Here is a 19,187-nt window from a genome sequence, read left to right as displayed (position 1 = left end):
ACTAGAAAGATCACTGTTCATCTCAGCGACCCCAAAAATTATGGATTAGACACTAATATGGAATATTTTTGATAGTTTTGTGTATTTTCCTTTTCCCCTCCCCTAAGATATGGGGCAGAATTTGGATTTAATCAGCACCAGAAGTATCATATGCATCTCAGCGACCCCGAAAATTATAGATTCGACACTAATAACTGTCGTTTGTAAATGTTCCTCCCCAGTTGCACCGTCCAAGTGATACAACAAAATCATCTCAGGTCTGAGCTTCATCGAAATCGGTCGGGGTGGTTGAAATGTAATGAAGTCAGAAAGACTGTTTCTTTCATTTTCAAAAAAACTTTCTATTCCTGAATCTCATTTTTGTTGAAAATTTGATCGAGATCGGTTGGGAGGTTCAAGAGTTATCAAGTTTTATTTATTTATCTCCCGCTCCCCTCCTCCTCCCTTAAGTTCTATCGTCAAATGATATGATAAAAGCCACCCCAGATGCGAACCTCATCTACGTTGAAAATTTGATTGAGATAGGTCGGGTGGTTCAAGAATGATGAAGTCCAAAGGCAATCACTTTTATTTTTATATATATATCTTTCCCCCTCTCCTACGTTGTATCGTTAAAGTAAAATGCCCAAATCGTTACAGGACTTCATCTATGCTGAAAATTTGATCGAGATCGGTTGTGTGGTTTAAGAGTTATTAAGTTTTATTTATTTTATTCTATCACCCCTCCTCTCCCTCCCATAAGTTTTATCGTCAAAGTGAATAGCGAAAAACACTCCCAGGCCAGAACTGCATCTGCGTCAAAAATTTGATCGAGATCAGTCGGGCGGGTCCAGAGATTGAGTCACAAATATAGTCACTTTCAATTTTATAATATAGATTAAATTTGATCAGCTACTACATTTGCTAATGAAACGACGTTCATTGGTCTTTCTGAAACATGAGCAAAGGACTTTTTTTTTTTTTTAATCAAAATGCGACATGTAGTAATAATGTATAATTAGTTACGTTACATTATAAACAAATCGGGAAAAAGGCGGTGGTTCAGTGAACCACTCTCTGGATTTTTCGCTACTTCAGACGCTTTGTAACAGCAGTATTATATTATAGCAATTGGGTGTCAAACTTGTGTTGAGTTCCTCAATGCTTGAGATTCTTAACTTATTTCAGATTCTGTCGAAAATCGACTTCAGGATGTATATATCAAGCATCACGCATCTATTCAAGAAATTTCTGATTCAGTACATAAGGATGGATATTTTGCTAGCTTTCAATACCTTACACTTCATTGCAGTGCATTTTAGTACATACCGTAACATAATTTAGCACAGATTTGTTCATTTTATTTGGTACATTATCTTCTTCATCTTCAAGTATAAATGTGTTCTTCTTTTCATTTATTTATATAATGAAGCGTAATGGCATAGTGACATTTTGAACTATGCTGTCTTGTTTTGTTTATAACTAGTAAAGTATTTTATTTATAAAGAAATATAATTTTAATTGTGTTTAATTCCTGAAATAAAAGAAAAATGAGGAACCCGTGTGCTAACCACAAAGCAAATAACTGAAATTCATCTCGTCGATCGTAGCTGTTTATGGACAACATTACGTAGAAGAGACCTTAAATTTAGTTTCCAGTTTTAATCATGTTCCTAGTTTTTAGCCCCATAGCAGAGCATGCCGCGATCTGCGATGGGATCGCAGAAAAATTGCCAGTGGAAAAAGAAAATAGCCAAGGGAAAAGTATAAAAATATGCCTACTATGTGTAGATGTCTAACAGATTTCCGAGACAAATACTCGGTGACAGTAAAGCTAATGATGTTTTGTTTGAGTATACCATTGTCTGAGGCCATATGTGAAAGCTGGGGTTCAGTGGTTACTAATGTGATGGAGAAAAGGCCAGCAGCAAAGAATGGATTTAGTGTTGATATTGGAACGACCGACCAGCTTTTTTTTACTTACAAAAGCTCACTGCAGAAAGACAGTTTTGCTATCGGGGATTTTAGTAATGGAAAAATTAGGACTGTCTTTATGCTTTTAAACTAACTTCATCGCCTTCACTTGACGTTAAAAACAAGTCGAATCACACCTCAGGTTGTGATCAAATTTTTATTTTTGCTGTTTTGCTACTTAATCAATTAAAAAACTAAAGGAAGATTCGAACACTGGTCTTGTGGGTGTGAGGCCTGTACGGATGCAATGAGCCACGGGAGAACATGTAGCATAGTTCGTGTACTCTATAAATATGTTACTAACAGCCATACGTTTCAAGTTGTGAAAGAATGTAGTTTTGTTTTCTTCTTTCATGATATTTCTGTAGTATCTTGTGTATACTGCAAAGAGAAATGTAATGATATTTATCGGTTTTGTTAGAGATTGGGCCTTTAAAAGATCTAATTAAATCGTAAGGTGGTAGAAAGCCGGTACGTGACGTTTGGGCGCGAAGCCATTTCCGCGCCAGACGTTTGGGCGCGAATTAAATTAAAAAGTCATTATATTAGGCGCTAAGTACTAAGTTCGAATCAAGATATCACAAGTTATCTACTGTAGTGGAAGTCCTTGAATTATAATGGATTTTGTTTTACATACTAGAAATACTGGAATTTCAAAATTCTAAAAACTGAATTAACAATTAAATTTTGTAAGTTTCAACCAAAGTTAAGTGTGCTTTTTATTTGATAACTTTTCAAGCCAAAGGTAAGTAGACCAGACTAGATATGATTGATTGCATTACATACATAGTGAGCCTATTCCATTAAAAAACTTAAAGCAGGCCTTCTACTGTAGTTATGCAATAAGTGTGAATGTCAAACACATTTCTAGTGGTTAAATGACCAATATATGCACACTTAACTATTATTTTTCACCTTGAAATCGTTTTTTTTTCTTTTGCCACTTTCTTTAATGCAGATTAAATGCTTACAATGGAACGAAAAAAAAAATGTGTTAAGTTTTGATTTTTATATTGGAATGTTAATAAAAAAAAGTGATACCAGAAATACGGCATACTGTAGTTCCTAAAATCAATGTCTTAGACACCCTGTATGCGAAATATCTTTCGCTCAACTCGATTAGGTTATAGGATTTTTAGATTTCTGGGGTCTCGGCATCTAAGGCCATTTAGCCCGTCGCGTTTGAGGGAGCACACTATCCGGGGAAAGGGAAGAAAGCGGCCTGGACCTATAAAGTAGGTACCACCCCGGCATTTGCCAGGTGTGAATGAGGAAAACCCAGGAAAGCCTCATTCAGGGTGGCTGGCCTGAAAGAGCGTGTTACACTTTTTCGACCGAGTGCTCCCACCGGGAGTCGAACAAGGGACCGCTCACACCGAAGGCGAGTGCGTTAGCGACTACGCTACACGGGGCCACTTCCCTCAACTCGAGTGCGCAGAAATCTTTTACTGGTAGTTCTTTATTAGACTTAAGGAAGAGAAGAGTTTGGCAAACGTAATACGAAAGAAAATTTTTAATATTCATAAATATGTAATTATTAACTTTTTTAAAACATACAAAAATTAAGTCAATATGTTTTAATTAACATTAAGAAAATTATTAACAGTTCGTCTGATTCCTTCATTTCCTAGCTTTCTTATATAATACAAAAATTGAATCAACATTAGATCAGAAGTAGAAGAATCGTGAACAAGCGAAAACTCAATCCATGACGAGGTTAGGCAACAAACTCATTAAATTATTTAATTTAGATGAATAAATAAGATAGAGAAAAAGTATACAGATAAATGAATTGAGATAAAGATAGAAGTGTAGGAAATGTGTATATATATATATATCATGATTCGCGCTTAGTTTTCAGTGCCTAGCATACTTTATATGTCGTAAATTGTGACTTTTACTATGTACCTCGCGCCCATATGTCTGGCGCCTAAACGGCCTTGCGCCCAAACGTCCGGTTCCCAAACGGCAGCGCCGAAATGTCCGCGCCCAAATGGTGGCGCCCAAACGTCCTGTCCCGTAGAAAGCGTACGATTTAGTTCTCATGGTAAGATACAAAATATTCTATTCCACAGAAAACATGCGTTTCTTATTGTGAAAGACAAAACATTTCCTGAAGAAATAAGTAAATATATCACAATGTATGATCCCAGATATTGTACGTGCACGGTTATTTGTTATATAGAAGAATTGTGCATTTATTATAGCAAAAGAATTACTTTATTTGTTTTTTTCATTGGTGCACCTATTGTAGATTGAGTGCGCTTTTTTATAAGGTAGACTTCTCTAAAATATAATTGCGCGTGATTTTTGTTATTCCTTTAAGATAGTGAGTTTGGGAACAGCGCACTCGAAGTAATAAGAGGTCAAAAGAAAAGAAAAAGATCAGTTAAATCTTGGGGGAAGTAATTGTATGTTTGCCCGTCTGATGGCATATAAATATATATATATATATATATATATATATATATATATATATATATATATATATATATATATATATATATACGCATAGCCATCAAAGCAACTACGAAGCTTTTTTCAAGTTACTGGATAGGTAACTAACTCCTTCACAACCTTCCTTAATATTGTAGTGATTTATGTGGTTGAAATGCGTGTGTTTTTCCTTACAACAAAGTTTTCTCCATTTGCTAAGGTACTATTTTGTTTTACAAGTATCATTACATTAAGTAACGAAAGAGAAGCTGATTATTTCAAACAGCGAAATGTGAGCCGTTTCGAAAGTCACTTTACTTTTTCTTATGACCTTATCTCCTATTACTTCGAATGCGTTGTTGCTAAACTAATAAAAAAAAAAAAAAAAAAAAAAAAAAAAAAAAAAAAGTTGAAAAATTCAGGCGCGCTATTATCTTGGAGAAGTGTATATGCACTAAACCTGTCCAAAAGAATACAGTACCTTCTCGCCGTACAAGTCAGTAATTCACTTGTAGAACGTGTGTTTAGTGTAATGCAATCTATAGGAAAAGTAGGACTCTCCCTGACGCAATTAGGAACTCGTAAGAAAATAGTAATAATAAAATTGGTATCCATATTCACTAATGTTGTGTGTACTTTCCATTTGGTTTGGTACGTTAGACGTTTGGTTAGTGGTAACGGTAATGATAGTAATAGCGGTTGTGTTAGAAGTAACGGTGGTAATAACATGCAAAAACCTTTAGTTTTACATTTGTAAACAGTTACTAATGGTGTGCAGCCATTGCCTTCAGTTCAGTCTGACAACTGTAGTTCGGACTCCGTGTTAGGAAGCTGTGCAAATCCTGTGTCATGGTTCCGCAGGTGACACAAAAATGAAGAGTAATAAATTCACAGATTTCCACTTTATATTCTTTATAACATCGATTATATAAGTATAGTTTGGCAAGAAACCCATGCTTCAGTTTCCCTTAGTGTCAAGTTTTCATTTTTCCAAACATTTATTATTTTCCGTTAAATACGTGTGTCTCCGTATTTGTTACTGTGTGGACGTAGTACCTGTTACTCGTTCCCATCTTTCTACGATTTAAAAGCAACATCAGTAATCTAAAAGATATTTAGTCTTCTGCGCACGAAGTAGTGTTAGTGTCCCAAATCTGAAGGTATATTAGTCGCAGCAAGTGTGTGACCTAACGTCATTTGACATTTGAAAGTAGTTGATGTGCAAAAGGCAGTGGAATACTTACAATCAGACGTAAGATATTGCCCCGGGAAGATAAGTGAACATTTGGCAAAAGTGCTCTTCAGCTACCTGATAAAGACGCAAATGCTGCGCAGATCTGTGGTTAAATTTGTAGTTTATGGGCAAGATAGGTTAACAAAAGCAACAGATTAAAGATGATTTAGTCGTTTTCGTTCTGGAAATTTCGATGTCCAAGATGCTTCTGGTAGTCGGCGACCAATCACAGTAAAAGTGGATGATATTCTGACAAAAGTGGAGCCAAATCGGCTTGTAAGCAGTCATGGCATCGCTACTGACCTAAACATTCATCATCAAACAGTTTTAAACAATCTAGAGAAAGCTCGCTACAAAAAGAAGCTCAACGTTTGGATGCCACACGATCTGACTAAATAAATTTTATAAAAAATATACGAAAAAAAAATCTATTTTCTGGCAATGAATCTGTCGAAATTGAACCGTTTCTGATCACGATTAGTGAAAAGTGAGTAATGTACAACAGTGTACGAAAAATATGGTCAATACGAGGAGAACACACGCTGACACCCAGGGAGTTTATGCTGTGCATAGGGTGGGATTGGAAGGGCATCGTGCATCACAAGCTGCTGCCACCAGGCAAAACGATAAGACTAGAAGCTCTACTATCGACTGTTATTGTAGATGCAGCTAGCAGTTCAAGAGAAATCCCGTCTCTAGTCAATAGAAAGGGTGTTGTATACCTATCTGACAAAACCAAACCGCTCACATTTTTAACAACTCGTCAGAATTCGAGAGAAATTGCCTTGGATATTTTAATGCATCCACTATACAACCAGGACCTGGCACCATTAGATTATCATTTCTTAGTCCCTTCAGAACTATCTGAATAGCGTTAAGTTAGTTTCTAAATGGCTTGTTGAAATCACGTGTCAAAGAACTCAATTGCGACAGGATTATAGTGTTGCTGAAAACTGTCAAGTCATCTTACAAAATGATGCAATGTGGTTTCATAATGTTTACAAATCACAATAAATGTCGTCTCGAGTTTTACCTCCAGAAGCTCAATATTTTTAGGCAACCTGATGTGTTTAGATGATTTATAAACTTATTTCCTTATCTCTGTATTTCTTATTTTGATTTGAGTAATTTAGCGTCCATTTTACCAGCGATGCTATGAGACATGGACCTACAGCTTAACGTGGTGGTTTCCGATTCACAAATGCTCCCTCTTGGAATCTACCCGTGCCTCGAGCGCCAAAGGCGTGTAAGCTATCCACATAACCACAATGGTGCTTTATATACACCTTACAATTGAATTCCTTAATTGAGACTATATTTAAATCGGAGGTGGTAGAAATCAACCACTTCTGGTTCTTATATTGATCAGTATCTAGTAAAAACGGTAATGAGTGGTGTCCTGCAATCGGTTAACGTCCCAAGAATACATTTCATCACCATCTTTAACTCTCAGTCAAAACTAGAAGTGATAGGTATCCACTGTAACTTCTTGTTTGTGTTGATCTACACACAGGAAAGCAATAAGATATAGCGACAAGTTTTTTTTTTTTTTTTTAAATCTGTTAGTGTTTTAATAATAGGTACTATATTCTCTCTCAATCCTTTATTCCAAATCACTTGTGGTTTTAACGCTGATCCTTGGTAAAATGGTAATATATAGCGAAAACTAATTTTCTGCGACAATTTAATCGTCCCCAAAATATATTCCATCGCCACTCTAACCTCTGAATTATTAGAAATCCATCACCACTTCCGGTTTCAGTATTAATTGGAGAAAAATGTCAGGCAATACACACCAAACCACTTCACATGGTGTACACGTGACACTGCTACTTGTATAGAATCACCCACCTCCTTTGTTACTGTACAAAATTATCTGCTTCCTTGTTTGTAGAAATCGAAATATAAGCAAGTGCCAGTGGTGCATGGTATGTCCCACGAAACGCGAATTGGGCTTCACGAATTCCCTTTGTGTGATAAAGCAATTACATAGTATCATGTGTACAATAAAACGTGATGCTTAAATGGTATGAGTTAGAATACGGCTTTAAATGTATGTACAAAACTTAATAAAACTCAATTTTGTCAAAAAAAAAAAAAAAAAAAAAAAAAAAAATGAACTGTTTTTCTTTAAGGTTTTTTTCAACCCTGGATCCAAATCATACGAGCTCCCTGCATTCGAAGAACACCTCAAGAATTGTTTCCCAGCTTGCCCATGTAAAACAAAAAAAGTTGATTCTATAAATAAATAAGCTTTAGGGTATTAACATGTTTATATTGATTTCTCTTTTTAATATCGCGTATTGAAATTTTGCAACAATCTAGAATTTGCGTGTGCCTTCTGCTGCATCCGTTATATGTACTTAAGTCATTATTGATACCTTTTATTTTGCGAGCCTATTATGTTTCGTTATATGAACAAGAAACTTCATAACAATTTGTTGGAAAATCAGTGATAAACTAATAGCAAGAGGGCAAATTTCTGCTTTATTGATAGCTGTACTGGATTGATGTGCATTGTGCGCAATATATTAAATATATGGTATTGCATGAAGTTGATTCACAGTAATATCGACCCTATTAACGATTTTTTTCCCCTTGGGTACACTTCATATGATATGGGAGAGTTAAATTGGTGGCAAAGACTTTTAGAGTATAATTTTTAAAAAGTTATATTTACCTAATCGTCGTATTTATATTGAGAGAAATAAGTGAGCTCCATCTTTCTTAATTTAAAAACATAAGTCAATTTTGTACCCTTACTTCTTATTACAATATAGTTCATTGAATTGAATTCTTGTATTCATGAATGTTAGGTTGCATAATATTCACTATTCGTCATTTCCAGTTCGATATTTTGTAATTCACCGAAGAGTTCTCTTTGTAGCTTGACCCTATTTCTTGAGAAGTGGCACACAACGGCGACATTTCGTGAAATGCCTTAGGGCAATGAACCGTAGAGTGGATAACAAAATGACGCAGTGATTGGTTTTCACATCAGTCCATATGTTTAGAGCGTTTTGAATGCTATCCGAAGTAGACGACAGGAGCAGGATTTTTCGTGGTTAAGTTTCCTCATATTTCTCCATTTACTAATTTGCTGGTACATAATGTGCATATTACATAGTTTGCTTTGGTTTTAGTAATGTGTACACAAATTCTCTGTATTTGCAGTCACATAATCTTGTTTCTTGTTGCTGTATTTATGAGCTAGGCGACATCGTCTGTAAAGAGTTTTGCGTAGTGTTGTTAATTGTCTCCCAACCCTTAAATTATTTATCTCATGTGGATCATTGCTTTAATACTATAGTGGTAATTGTACTATTCACGGTTTTATTTGTGCCCCGTTTTTGAATAATTAGTATGTTTTGTACATAATCCTTTTGGTTTGCTGTTTGTAATATATTCATATTTACTGGTAATATTTGTTAAATTGTTACAGTTGTTAAATGTTGCTTGGATTGCCACTTGTTTATTTTCCTTAGTTAGTAGTTCATCAACCACCCACAGCTGTCAACTCTCATAGACGAAGATGAGGAGGAGTGCCTTCATTATCTTAGCAAAATGGAAGTCGAAGAGTTCGAGGATATAAAGTCCGGGTACAGGTCAGTATATATATATATATATATATATATATATATATGGATAGAGATATGTATATAACGAAGGATTCACTATGAATAGAGAGTAAGTTTTTAATCTATGACATTATTTTACATTTATTTAACGGTATCATAAGGTGTACGGTGAAAATTGTAGAAAGGAAATGTGGCCATATGTTGTTGTATGCTATTTTGCGTTTTGAGTGATTAATTTTAACTATGTTTACGCGTGCTTTTGGCAAATTGAACAGTGGTCTGGATTGTGTATTCTTGGGGAAATATATGAAAGTGAACTTTTCTGTTTTAATTCATAGAAAAAAAGTTGAGATTTTCATTAACAGCAAGCGAATGCGCATTAATATATATGTATACTAAATTAGAATCTAGCAATTTGAACCACAGTGCAATAGTATAAATTTGCAGATTAACTTCTTGGTTGAGAAAACAGACTACGTTTGACAAAGTGACTTATTATTTTCAGGATCAAGTTCTTTTTCGAGAAGAATCCTTATTTCGATAACGATGTCATCACCAAAGAATTCCATCTTGGCTCTACGGGCAAGTAGTTTTTGTGTTGTTCTATTGTGATTTTTGTCAGTCTTGTTGTAGACGGAAGTATTCATTTTGAGTATTTTTGAATATATATATATATATATATATATATAAACGTCTCAGGATTATCTGCCAAAGCTAAGCGAATCGTTGGAAGATTATAATGAACGAAACAGTGAAAAGTAGAGAATGGGAAGGAGAATCCCGAGAAACCCACGTACATGGAGTTTGTTCACCGTGAAGCTCACTTGGCGTGAGCTGGGATGGACCCCACGCACCAGACGCGAGCACTCTACCACTAAGCCGCTTGTAACGGATGTGCTGTGAAAGATGTCATATGTTGTGCAGTTTTACACGATGGCTCAGTTGATAGAGCGTTAACCTCTGGTGCATGGGGTTCTTGGTTCGATCCCAGATCGCGCCAAGTGAACATTGTGATGGACAAAGACCGTGTGCCTGGGTTTTCTCGGGGTTCTCCCGTTCCACTTTCTTCATGCCACCATTTCCTTCATTTCTTATCATTACCGTCTCCTTTAACCTAGCCAGCATAATCGTGGGACGTAACATTTCAAGATTCCATTTCATTGTTGTTGATTTAAAACAGTATTTAATATTGATGGTTTAAATGAAATCGATTTTTAGTTTAACGTCCCTCGGCGCCTTTTACGCACTATAAAGTAAAGTCGGGTGAATGATTAGATGGAGATATGCCTCTTTGGCTGAAAGAAAAAAATGACCAATGAAAGTGAACGATCGTGAAACTAAAATTTGGTTTCTCACTGGGAATCAAACCCGGGGCCACGTGCACCAAGAGTACACGTGCTAGCCACTATGCCAGCACGGAGAGCATTGATGGTTTCAATTAACAGTTGAAAGAGTAGTTATTTTATTGCTAGGAACTGTTTAATGTTATTGCAGAGTATGCTTAACTTGTAAGGACTGCTACAGTTACTCCACCTACATTTTTTTTAATTATTTAAACGTGTTTGTGAAGTATTCTGCCCTCACTGACAGGTCGCTTTCCCGAAAATTAGTGTAATACGATCCTTTACTAACCTCTTCGTTTGACGTGACAATGACTGTCAGTAATATTATTCATTAATTACAATAATCTCTCTTATCTTTTGCCAATACCCTTTATTATGTTTAATAAGACACTGTTATATCAGATAATGTTGTAACTAGTTCCATTTAATCTTTAACTATCCCTAATAACGCTCTTATTCGCCAAATTTTGCTAACAATATCGGACGATACCCTATTTCAATTGAAGTGTGTTCGTCTCATACGAGGAGCCCTTGGTTCGATCCGAGTGATAAGTGTTAGTGATGGACTACACCATGTCCGTGTTTTTTTTTTTTTTTTTTTTTTCTGGGTTCTCCCCCTTTCTCGTTCCACTTTCTGTTCCTCAGTCATTCACTTTTAAATCATACCTTCTGTTTTAATTTACAGTGCATAACGTGAACGTAAAACTGAAAGATTATACAAACACTCATTGAATTTTCATTTTACCAGCTAGTTTTTTACCTCAGTATTTATTGATCATGTCCACTTTTCTAGCCCGCGCAGTAATACTCCTTTACGAACATTTGTTGAGTCTTTTTCGTAAATTTTCATTGGATTACTCTCCAATTAAGATATTGTTTTCCATCTTTCTAAAAGCTTCCATTGCCATTCTTATCTTTGCTTTTATTTCTCGTTTACTTTTCACATCTTCAGTAATAATAATATGTGGGTACTTAAAGCAAGTCATGCCTAACTTTCACACTTAACAATTCCTTTTGTTCCAATCAACATTACTTTCATCTTGTTGATCTTTTTAACGCTCCTGTTAATTTAGTGAGATCGTGCTATGAGAGCCATATGTAATGTGCAGTGCGGATACACCGTAGACTAGTGAAGTCTATAGTGCCCCCTCATTTTTTCCCCTTCTAAACCTATTATTAAATCTCAGTTCTCAATTGTTTAACATTATGTTCTCTTAAATTTTTACAGTACAACTGCTACCAATGCCAGTTATAGAATAATTCTTGATCGTGATGGGGACAAATGGCCTCGCTTCCGACATACCCATTAAACCATAATAATTCATTCTACATTCCTTGCACATTCTGTTTTGCATTCGTTTTCTTTTCGAACGGAGTTATCACAGTTTGAAAACAAGAAAAATAAAACATATTTTCCCGTTTCATGTACAAATACTGTTCAATTTAATGGAAACACCTGAAAAATGCAACTTACCAGATTAATATGGCGTTGGATCACCTTTCACCCTCAGAGCAGTTCTTACGCCTGGAATGGAGTCATGAATGGTAGTAAGAGAAATATTACACCATTCTGCGTCCAGTGCATCACTGTTTTGTGAGAGAGGATGGAGGTGCGAATCTTCGCCGGATTCGTCTGCAAAGCTGACTGTGTATATTCAATTATGATCCGGTCCGAGGATTGGGCGGACGAGAGAGGTATTCAACTTCACCCTGATGTTTCCCAAAATATCTGCGTGAATGGGCGCATTATCATTCTCGAATATATGAATTCATTGTCTGAAAACGTCTGGACAATAGGATAAGCATAGTTTCCTAAAATGGCTACATAATCACGGGCAGTGATGCGACCAGTAAGCGTCAACATAGAACCTACAGAAAGTTATGATATTGTGAGTCACGACATCACAAAGTCGCTGCCATGTTTCAAGATTGGGCGGAGATACTGCGAATCATATGTTTCGTTGAACGTCTGCCACACACAAACGGCCCATGGTTTGAAAATAAGATAACCGATCACTCATTCGACCATATTACACGTTCCCAGTCATCGTTCCATGTTACATGTTCGTGGCACCATTGGTGTCGTGCTAGAGCGTTATGATTTTTTATCTGAGGTTTCGCCCGTTCAACTCTAGCTCGTATGTCCATGTCATGTAACTATTGGCGAACTGTGATCTTGCACTGCAGTTGCACGGCGGTTCTGATTGGAATTAGCTTTAATGCTTGGCTGAACCTGTCACTGACAATCCTTACGAATTTGTTCCTCTTTGCCGATGTGTTTTTATCGTGACTTGCATGCCATCATTACTTTTGAGAGTGTCCCTCGCGACACACCTATCACATAGCCGAGCGTTAACAATGTCCCCTCTTCGAAAATTAAAGGTATCGTCCATTTCACGGTATCACTGCCTGTTCAGTTCGTTGTACACTGCCTTTCTAGTTGTTCACACATAGTACAGAGTTTGCCCAAGGACAGCACCAGTGAACAGGCGCTGCAGTCGCGCCTGAGCGTTGCTAACCCAGACATTGACATGTTTCCATTTTATGTATTTGTATTTTATAGTGTATACGATTTTTTTTTTTTTCGTTCTTATTCCCTTCGATTTTTACTACTTTATAAGTTCTCAGTGTATATCTTCCAGCTAACTAACAGGTCTTTTCCTTCAGTATGTTTCCGTTCATATTTCCTATCATATTTGTACTTTTCTCATATCTCCATTGATTTAACTTCCTGATATGTGTGTTCTTACTGCTTTCTTTTCAAAACCATACATTTTTTCACTTCTGTAATATATTTTCCCTACCATGTTGACTGCTCTTCATTTATTATTTAACTTCGTATGTAATCTTTTTTCTGTTGTTTGTTTCCTTTCCATTCCATCCTTTCATCCATTTTGAACATTCCTTCAATAACCAGTGACATCTTAGCCCTTCTCCACCGAATGGTTTCTTCTGCGGTTTGGTGCACATAAGTTAACCCCGTTTTTAATTCATCCCTGTGCACATTTCTGAATTTGCTTTTGCTTATGGAAGTCACTTCGAATATCTAAGCTATTTTTCGTTTCATCGTTTTTCAACTTTTTATTAACTACTTAAATTGTACTTAACTGATAATTTACTTCAGTCAGCGTAAAATTGAGCTGAGTTCATACTTCCAACCATTCTTTTGGGGATTGGTGTACTTTCTCGTGTACTGGTTGAACGTTGTAATACGTAAGTGTGTAAATTCTTCTTTACAGAAACTTCTCACTTTCTCATTTTCACCTAAACTATATGAGGGTCACGGTGGCTCAGTAGTAGAGTGTTCATCTCTGGTGTGTGGGGTCCGTGGTTCGATCCGAATCTGTGCCAAGTAGGTTTTGTGATGGAGAAGCACTATTTCCGTCTATTATGAACATTTTTGAAGAAACATGCAATGTTTTGTACATGGAAATGCCTGTAAAAGCCTGTCCGATTTTGACAGGCATTATACAGGCGCCTGTAATGTGTAAAACATGTAAAGGAAATATTACAGGCACATTGTCTTCAGGTGATATGCATGTCGAAAGAGTATTAAACTTCTGTTGGAAATTTTGCACGGAAACACGCATTGTACAGAACCTGTACATTAAAATGAGAACATGCAATGTACACGTAGTCACTCACATGCAAGTAAATGGAGGGAATATATACATGTAAAGTACCTTGAATGGATTGTTAACATTCGCAATACAGTAAGAATGAAAAGTACAAGGAAAGTGGCTGTTTATCAACATGTAATATACATGAGTGACATTCGCATTACATGTAAATACCATGTATTAGCGTACAGCATGGAAAACGCATGATGTAGAATATGTTATTTTACATTTATTATTTTCGTGTACATGCGAAGTGTATAACTCCAGTACGTGCAGTGTACAGGCAATGTACAGGTGAACGGGAATATGCAATGATCATGATTGCTAATAAATGAATTAAACAAATACGTGTGGTGAACAAGGTGGATTGGAGCTAAACATTCACGTTATAGGCATAGGAGACATGCAATATTCAGGCACAAGTCTCCAATTCGACATTCACTATGCAAGGTCCCGAAACATGTATAATATATGGGATTACAACTGAATACATTGCCTGTATTATTTCCGTGTACATGCGAAGTGTGAACCCACCTATATGCAATGTACAGGTAAACGGAAAATGCAATGATCATGATTGCCAATAAATGGGTTAAACAGGTGCATGCAGTGAACAAGGTTGATTGGAGTGAATTATTATTGTTACAGGTGTAGGAAACATGTAATATTCAGGCACCAAGTCTCCACTTTGTCATGCACATATGCAAGGTCCTGACACATGTATAAGTACATTGGAATAGAATTTAATACATTGCCTGTAACATGCAAAGTGTTAACTCACTTATATGCAGTATACAGGCAATGCACAGATGAATGGGAACATGCAATGATCATGACTGCCAATAAATGGATTAAACAGATACGTGTAGTGAGTAAATAGCTTAAATAGGTAAATGCGATGGACAAGGTTGATTAGAGTGAAACATTCACGTTACAGGCGTAGGGAACATGCAATATCAAGACATAAAGTCTCCCTTTTGATATGCACATATGCAAGGTGCTGACACACATATATACAGAGGCGTGCGCAGACCCTTGGATTAGATGGATCAAATAGTAGTATTACTCCTTAAAGTATGCAGACTACATTCTAGTAATCCACCTGTAACATACATTTCCCACGTATGTCACAGGTAGAAGTAATTCACCTGTAACACGCAAGTCGCATGTATATTACATGTACATGTGATCAACGTTTAAAATGCATGTGATGTATACAATACATACCCAATTCATGAACAGGCAAACTGCATGTTACATGTGGCCCTCATGTACATGTTACCTACGCGTTTCTTCTTCCGTATATATACATGGAACGTACAGGTCTTATACGTGTCCAGCACCTGTGACACGCAAATTTTATGTACACTTAATGCGATGAACTTTACATGTATATTCCGCTCACACACCCACTAATTCATGTCAATTACATTTTTATCAAATGAAAAGCAGCTGTCGTCAGATCCTCATGAGGTAACGTACATGTCTTTCCACTCTCTACATGTTGTTTACACGCTTTTTTCACGTTGCAAGGTTGCAATCCTCTCAACATGAAAACTACCTGTTTTCGTGAAATGAACATGCAATGATCTTGAAAGAAATCGATACCTGTCTCATGCGTTTAAAAGTGTTCCATTTTCAGGCGCCTGTAAACCACCTGCATTTCTGTCTGGGATTTCTGTTGGTTCACCCGTTTCTTCCCATTTTTACCATGCCACCATGTCATTCATTTTCTTTATCACCGTCTTCTAGTCCACATGGCATAACCCTGGGGCGTAAAACTGAGATTTTATTTTTATTTCCTAAAGTGTATTTACCTAATATATTCTGTTGTCTTTCGACAACAGCACTAAACTCCCACATAAATGCAGCACATTTCTACATTTTCTTTAATTTTCCGTAATATTCTTCTTCTTCCATTTTTATTATACGCGGTGGTTGGTGTGTTTGCATTATTACGAGATATTTCTACTTTGTCCTAAGTCTGATTATCATAACCGTTTCACTTTCGTTACCTTTTCCTGTGTAGTTGCTTTTTGAGAATCACTCCTACGACAGTGTCTTTTGCCAGCATAGAACATGTTATTGTTTCCGCTTAGAACTTCCCATGTAACTTCACTTATTTCTGCCCGATCTACGATTGTCGCAAAGGATACTTCGAAAATGTACTGTTGGGTCCTCTCTCATCGAAGGAATAAGTCATTCTTTTCCCGCGACAAACAAATCTTACCTCCTATCTTCATCGAGTGAAGCGCGTAAAACTAGCACAGAGCTGTGAGACTCCACACTCTCACCCGTCTCCTCGCCTCTCCCCTCCCGCCGACCGTAAGGAGGTCGGTAGAAAACACTTTTTTGTGTGTGTCTGTAAGAAAATTCTCTCGTGGACATCAATCAGGGTTGCAGACTCCGTATTAAAACAACCAAAAGTTTTGTTCGGTCATTCCTCATTCCTATACATGAATAAATATCCCATTTTTTTTATTAATTACGATTTGTCGTATTAATTAGGAAGAGACGTAACTTTGTGACTACAGAACCGCTTTTGGTAGCACTACATTCTTTCCATGTTCTCTGGTGCTTGGGGTCCCGGGTTCGATCCCAGCCCCCGCCAAGTGAACTTTGTGGTGGACAAACACCCTGTGCGTGGGTTTTCTCGGGGTTCTCCCGTTTCCTCCCACTTTATTCATTCCACCATTTCATTCATTACTCATCATCACCGTCTCCTTTAGCATAATCGGCATAACCGTGGGACGTAAAACTCACAGATTTCATTTCATTTTTTTTTCTTTCCATGTTTCTACTCGCCCATTTGCTCTTATGTATTAGCGTTTATCTCTTTTTCCTCTGAGTCTTACCCAGTAATTTTTCCCTTCCCGAAAAGGTGGGAAAATTTCTGTATATTACTTGTTCTGTTTGCGACAAACTGCGGAAATTAATGTTATACAGTCTTTCAACTGTTAAGTCTGGAATTGGTGAAGTTGTTTTGCAATTTCTATGATTTCCATCAACTTTGCCAGAAAAAGAACTTTTGCCTTCTCCGAGAACTTTTTCATCTAGCGACTTCATTTAGTTCAATCTGTTATCATAAATGACCTTGCTGATTGGAAGCAATCTCCGACTTAGATGTAAATTTCATTGTGACACACAATCCTCCGTACCCGGCAAATAAAAATATCTTCGCTAGTATAGTGTTTATATGTAGATATTTACTTAGAGATAAAGCAAGAAAGAGAATCAGTATCGTATTGACTCGTGTAAGCCAGGACTCTGGTTTTGATAAGGAAAGATACGAAGTATATAACGTGCTACGGCGCTGTGCAATTTAAGAAAGAAAAAGAAAGTTTGTGGCATGTATAACACGTGATTGATATATATATATATATATATATATATATATATATTGTACATAGCGATATAACATACATTTTCTTGTAACTTTAGCATTACTCCGTGTATAACGCGCAATATTTTCCCTTTTATAAAAAAGAAAAATAATGGAGTATTTTGTAGATGCTTGATTTGTTGTGTTTATGGTTTCACGTTTCTTTTACAGCAAAGTAGAAAAATGAACATTACAATATGAATTAGTTCGAAAAATAAAGAATACACCTATTAATATGTAACTTACAAATAGAAGTACTCTCCACAGTGGTAAAACGCTTACTTATGGTACGTGGGTTCCTGGTTTGATCCCCGGTCAAGTAAGTTTGTGGTGAACAAAATCTTGTCCGTGGGTTTTCTCTGGTACTTTCGTTTCCTCCCGCATCCTCATTCCACTAACTTCCATCATTCGCTTGCCTTACTCATCCGTCTCCCTTAACCTAAAGGGCATAAAGGTGGGACGTTAAACTGAAAGATATAAATACTCTCTTTTTAATCTGTTCGCTTATAATTGCTAGGATGTACTGCTGAAATTATATAAGTAATAATATTTCAAAGAATACTTGAATTGGTGGGTTATTTACATATTAAAACGTCATCTTCAAGCGTTTGAGAGTTAAGGGAGCAAAGTAACCATGAAATTGGCCGTGAGAGCTTAATGTTAGTGTATATTTCATTATTTGCGAAATTCTCAACCCTGCACAAAGTACAACTATTTGTATCTTCATATTATAACCTTTGTGAAAATTTGTGTTAAAGCGCCGGTGTGTATTTCTTTTAACTTACATGCGCATAAACCTAAGAGAGTTTTGTGAGAGTTGAATGTAACCTTCGAGAGTTATTTTGTTGTACATTTTAGGAGATCCAGCATCTCAAAGCACTCCTATAAAGTGGAAAGAAGGTCAGAATCTCACTCAAAAGGCAAAAGAAAAGGCGTCTGGGAAAGGAAGAAAGCGACCTGCCGAGCAGAAAACCTTCTTCTTGTGGTTTACAGATCATGGGGACCCGTCAGCAGATGATATAGCGGAAGTAAGTATTGTGATTTTTCGTAGAATAATATTTTAATTCCAACTTTTAAGTTTGAATACATTCGCAGGATGAATTGCTGTTAGCCTTCTGTTTTAACAGTGCTTTATCTCATGACCTCCAACTTTTTTTTTGCCAGAATTTGAAATTCGTCGTTACGCTTCATCAATAATGTGCTGAGTTTTCTCAGTACTGCTAGTTAGTAATACAGTATAGAGGTAAATCTAGATGTAAGGTTATCTGTACTGTAAACATGTGAAGTATTATCGTTATATAGAGAGCAGTGGAAACAGACACGAGAACAGTACAAAAGATCTTTCGTCAAATGCTTTATCAGATTGGTAGGGGAAGAAGCATGGAGGTAATAAAATAAATATTACTACAGAGACTTAATTGTGAAGCGTTCAGGTGGGCTTCATGTGAGAACGAGATAAATACAATCTTAAACACCAATGTATATTTCCTGAAATGTATAAGGAATTTGTTAAATAAAAAAGACAAGTGTTTGTTTTTTTTAAAAAAAAAATAGTTTGGTAGAGTAAACATGGGTACAAAAGCAGTATAGTAAAAATTTTGGAGATAACCAAAGTGTCAGATTTCACCAGAAATTGGTTTA

General features: G+C 36.4%; 1 protein-coding gene across 1 annotated transcript in view; it reads left to right on the top strand.

The window, feature by feature from the left end:
* Positions 1–19,187, top strand: part of LOC145688094 (protein SET-like) — a 48,287-nt gene that overhangs the window by 11,209 nt on the left and 17,891 nt on the right. The window contains exons 2-4 of the mRNA XM_081761828.1: positions 9,116–9,228; positions 9,707–9,783; positions 18,405–18,574. Coding sequence (XP_081617954.1) covers positions 9,116–9,228; positions 9,707–9,783; positions 18,405–18,574 — 360 coding nt within the window. The remainder of the gene's footprint in view (positions 1–9,115; positions 9,229–9,706; positions 9,784–18,404; positions 18,575–19,187) is intronic.

This window comes from Thermobia domestica, chromosome 6, assembly GCF_964235325.1.
Source record: "Thermobia domestica chromosome 6, izTheDome1.hap1.1, whole genome shotgun sequence".
NCBI lineage: Eukaryota > Metazoa > Arthropoda > Insecta > Zygentoma > Lepismatidae > Thermobia > Thermobia domestica.
This window is presented reverse-complemented; position numbering and strand designations above follow the sequence as displayed.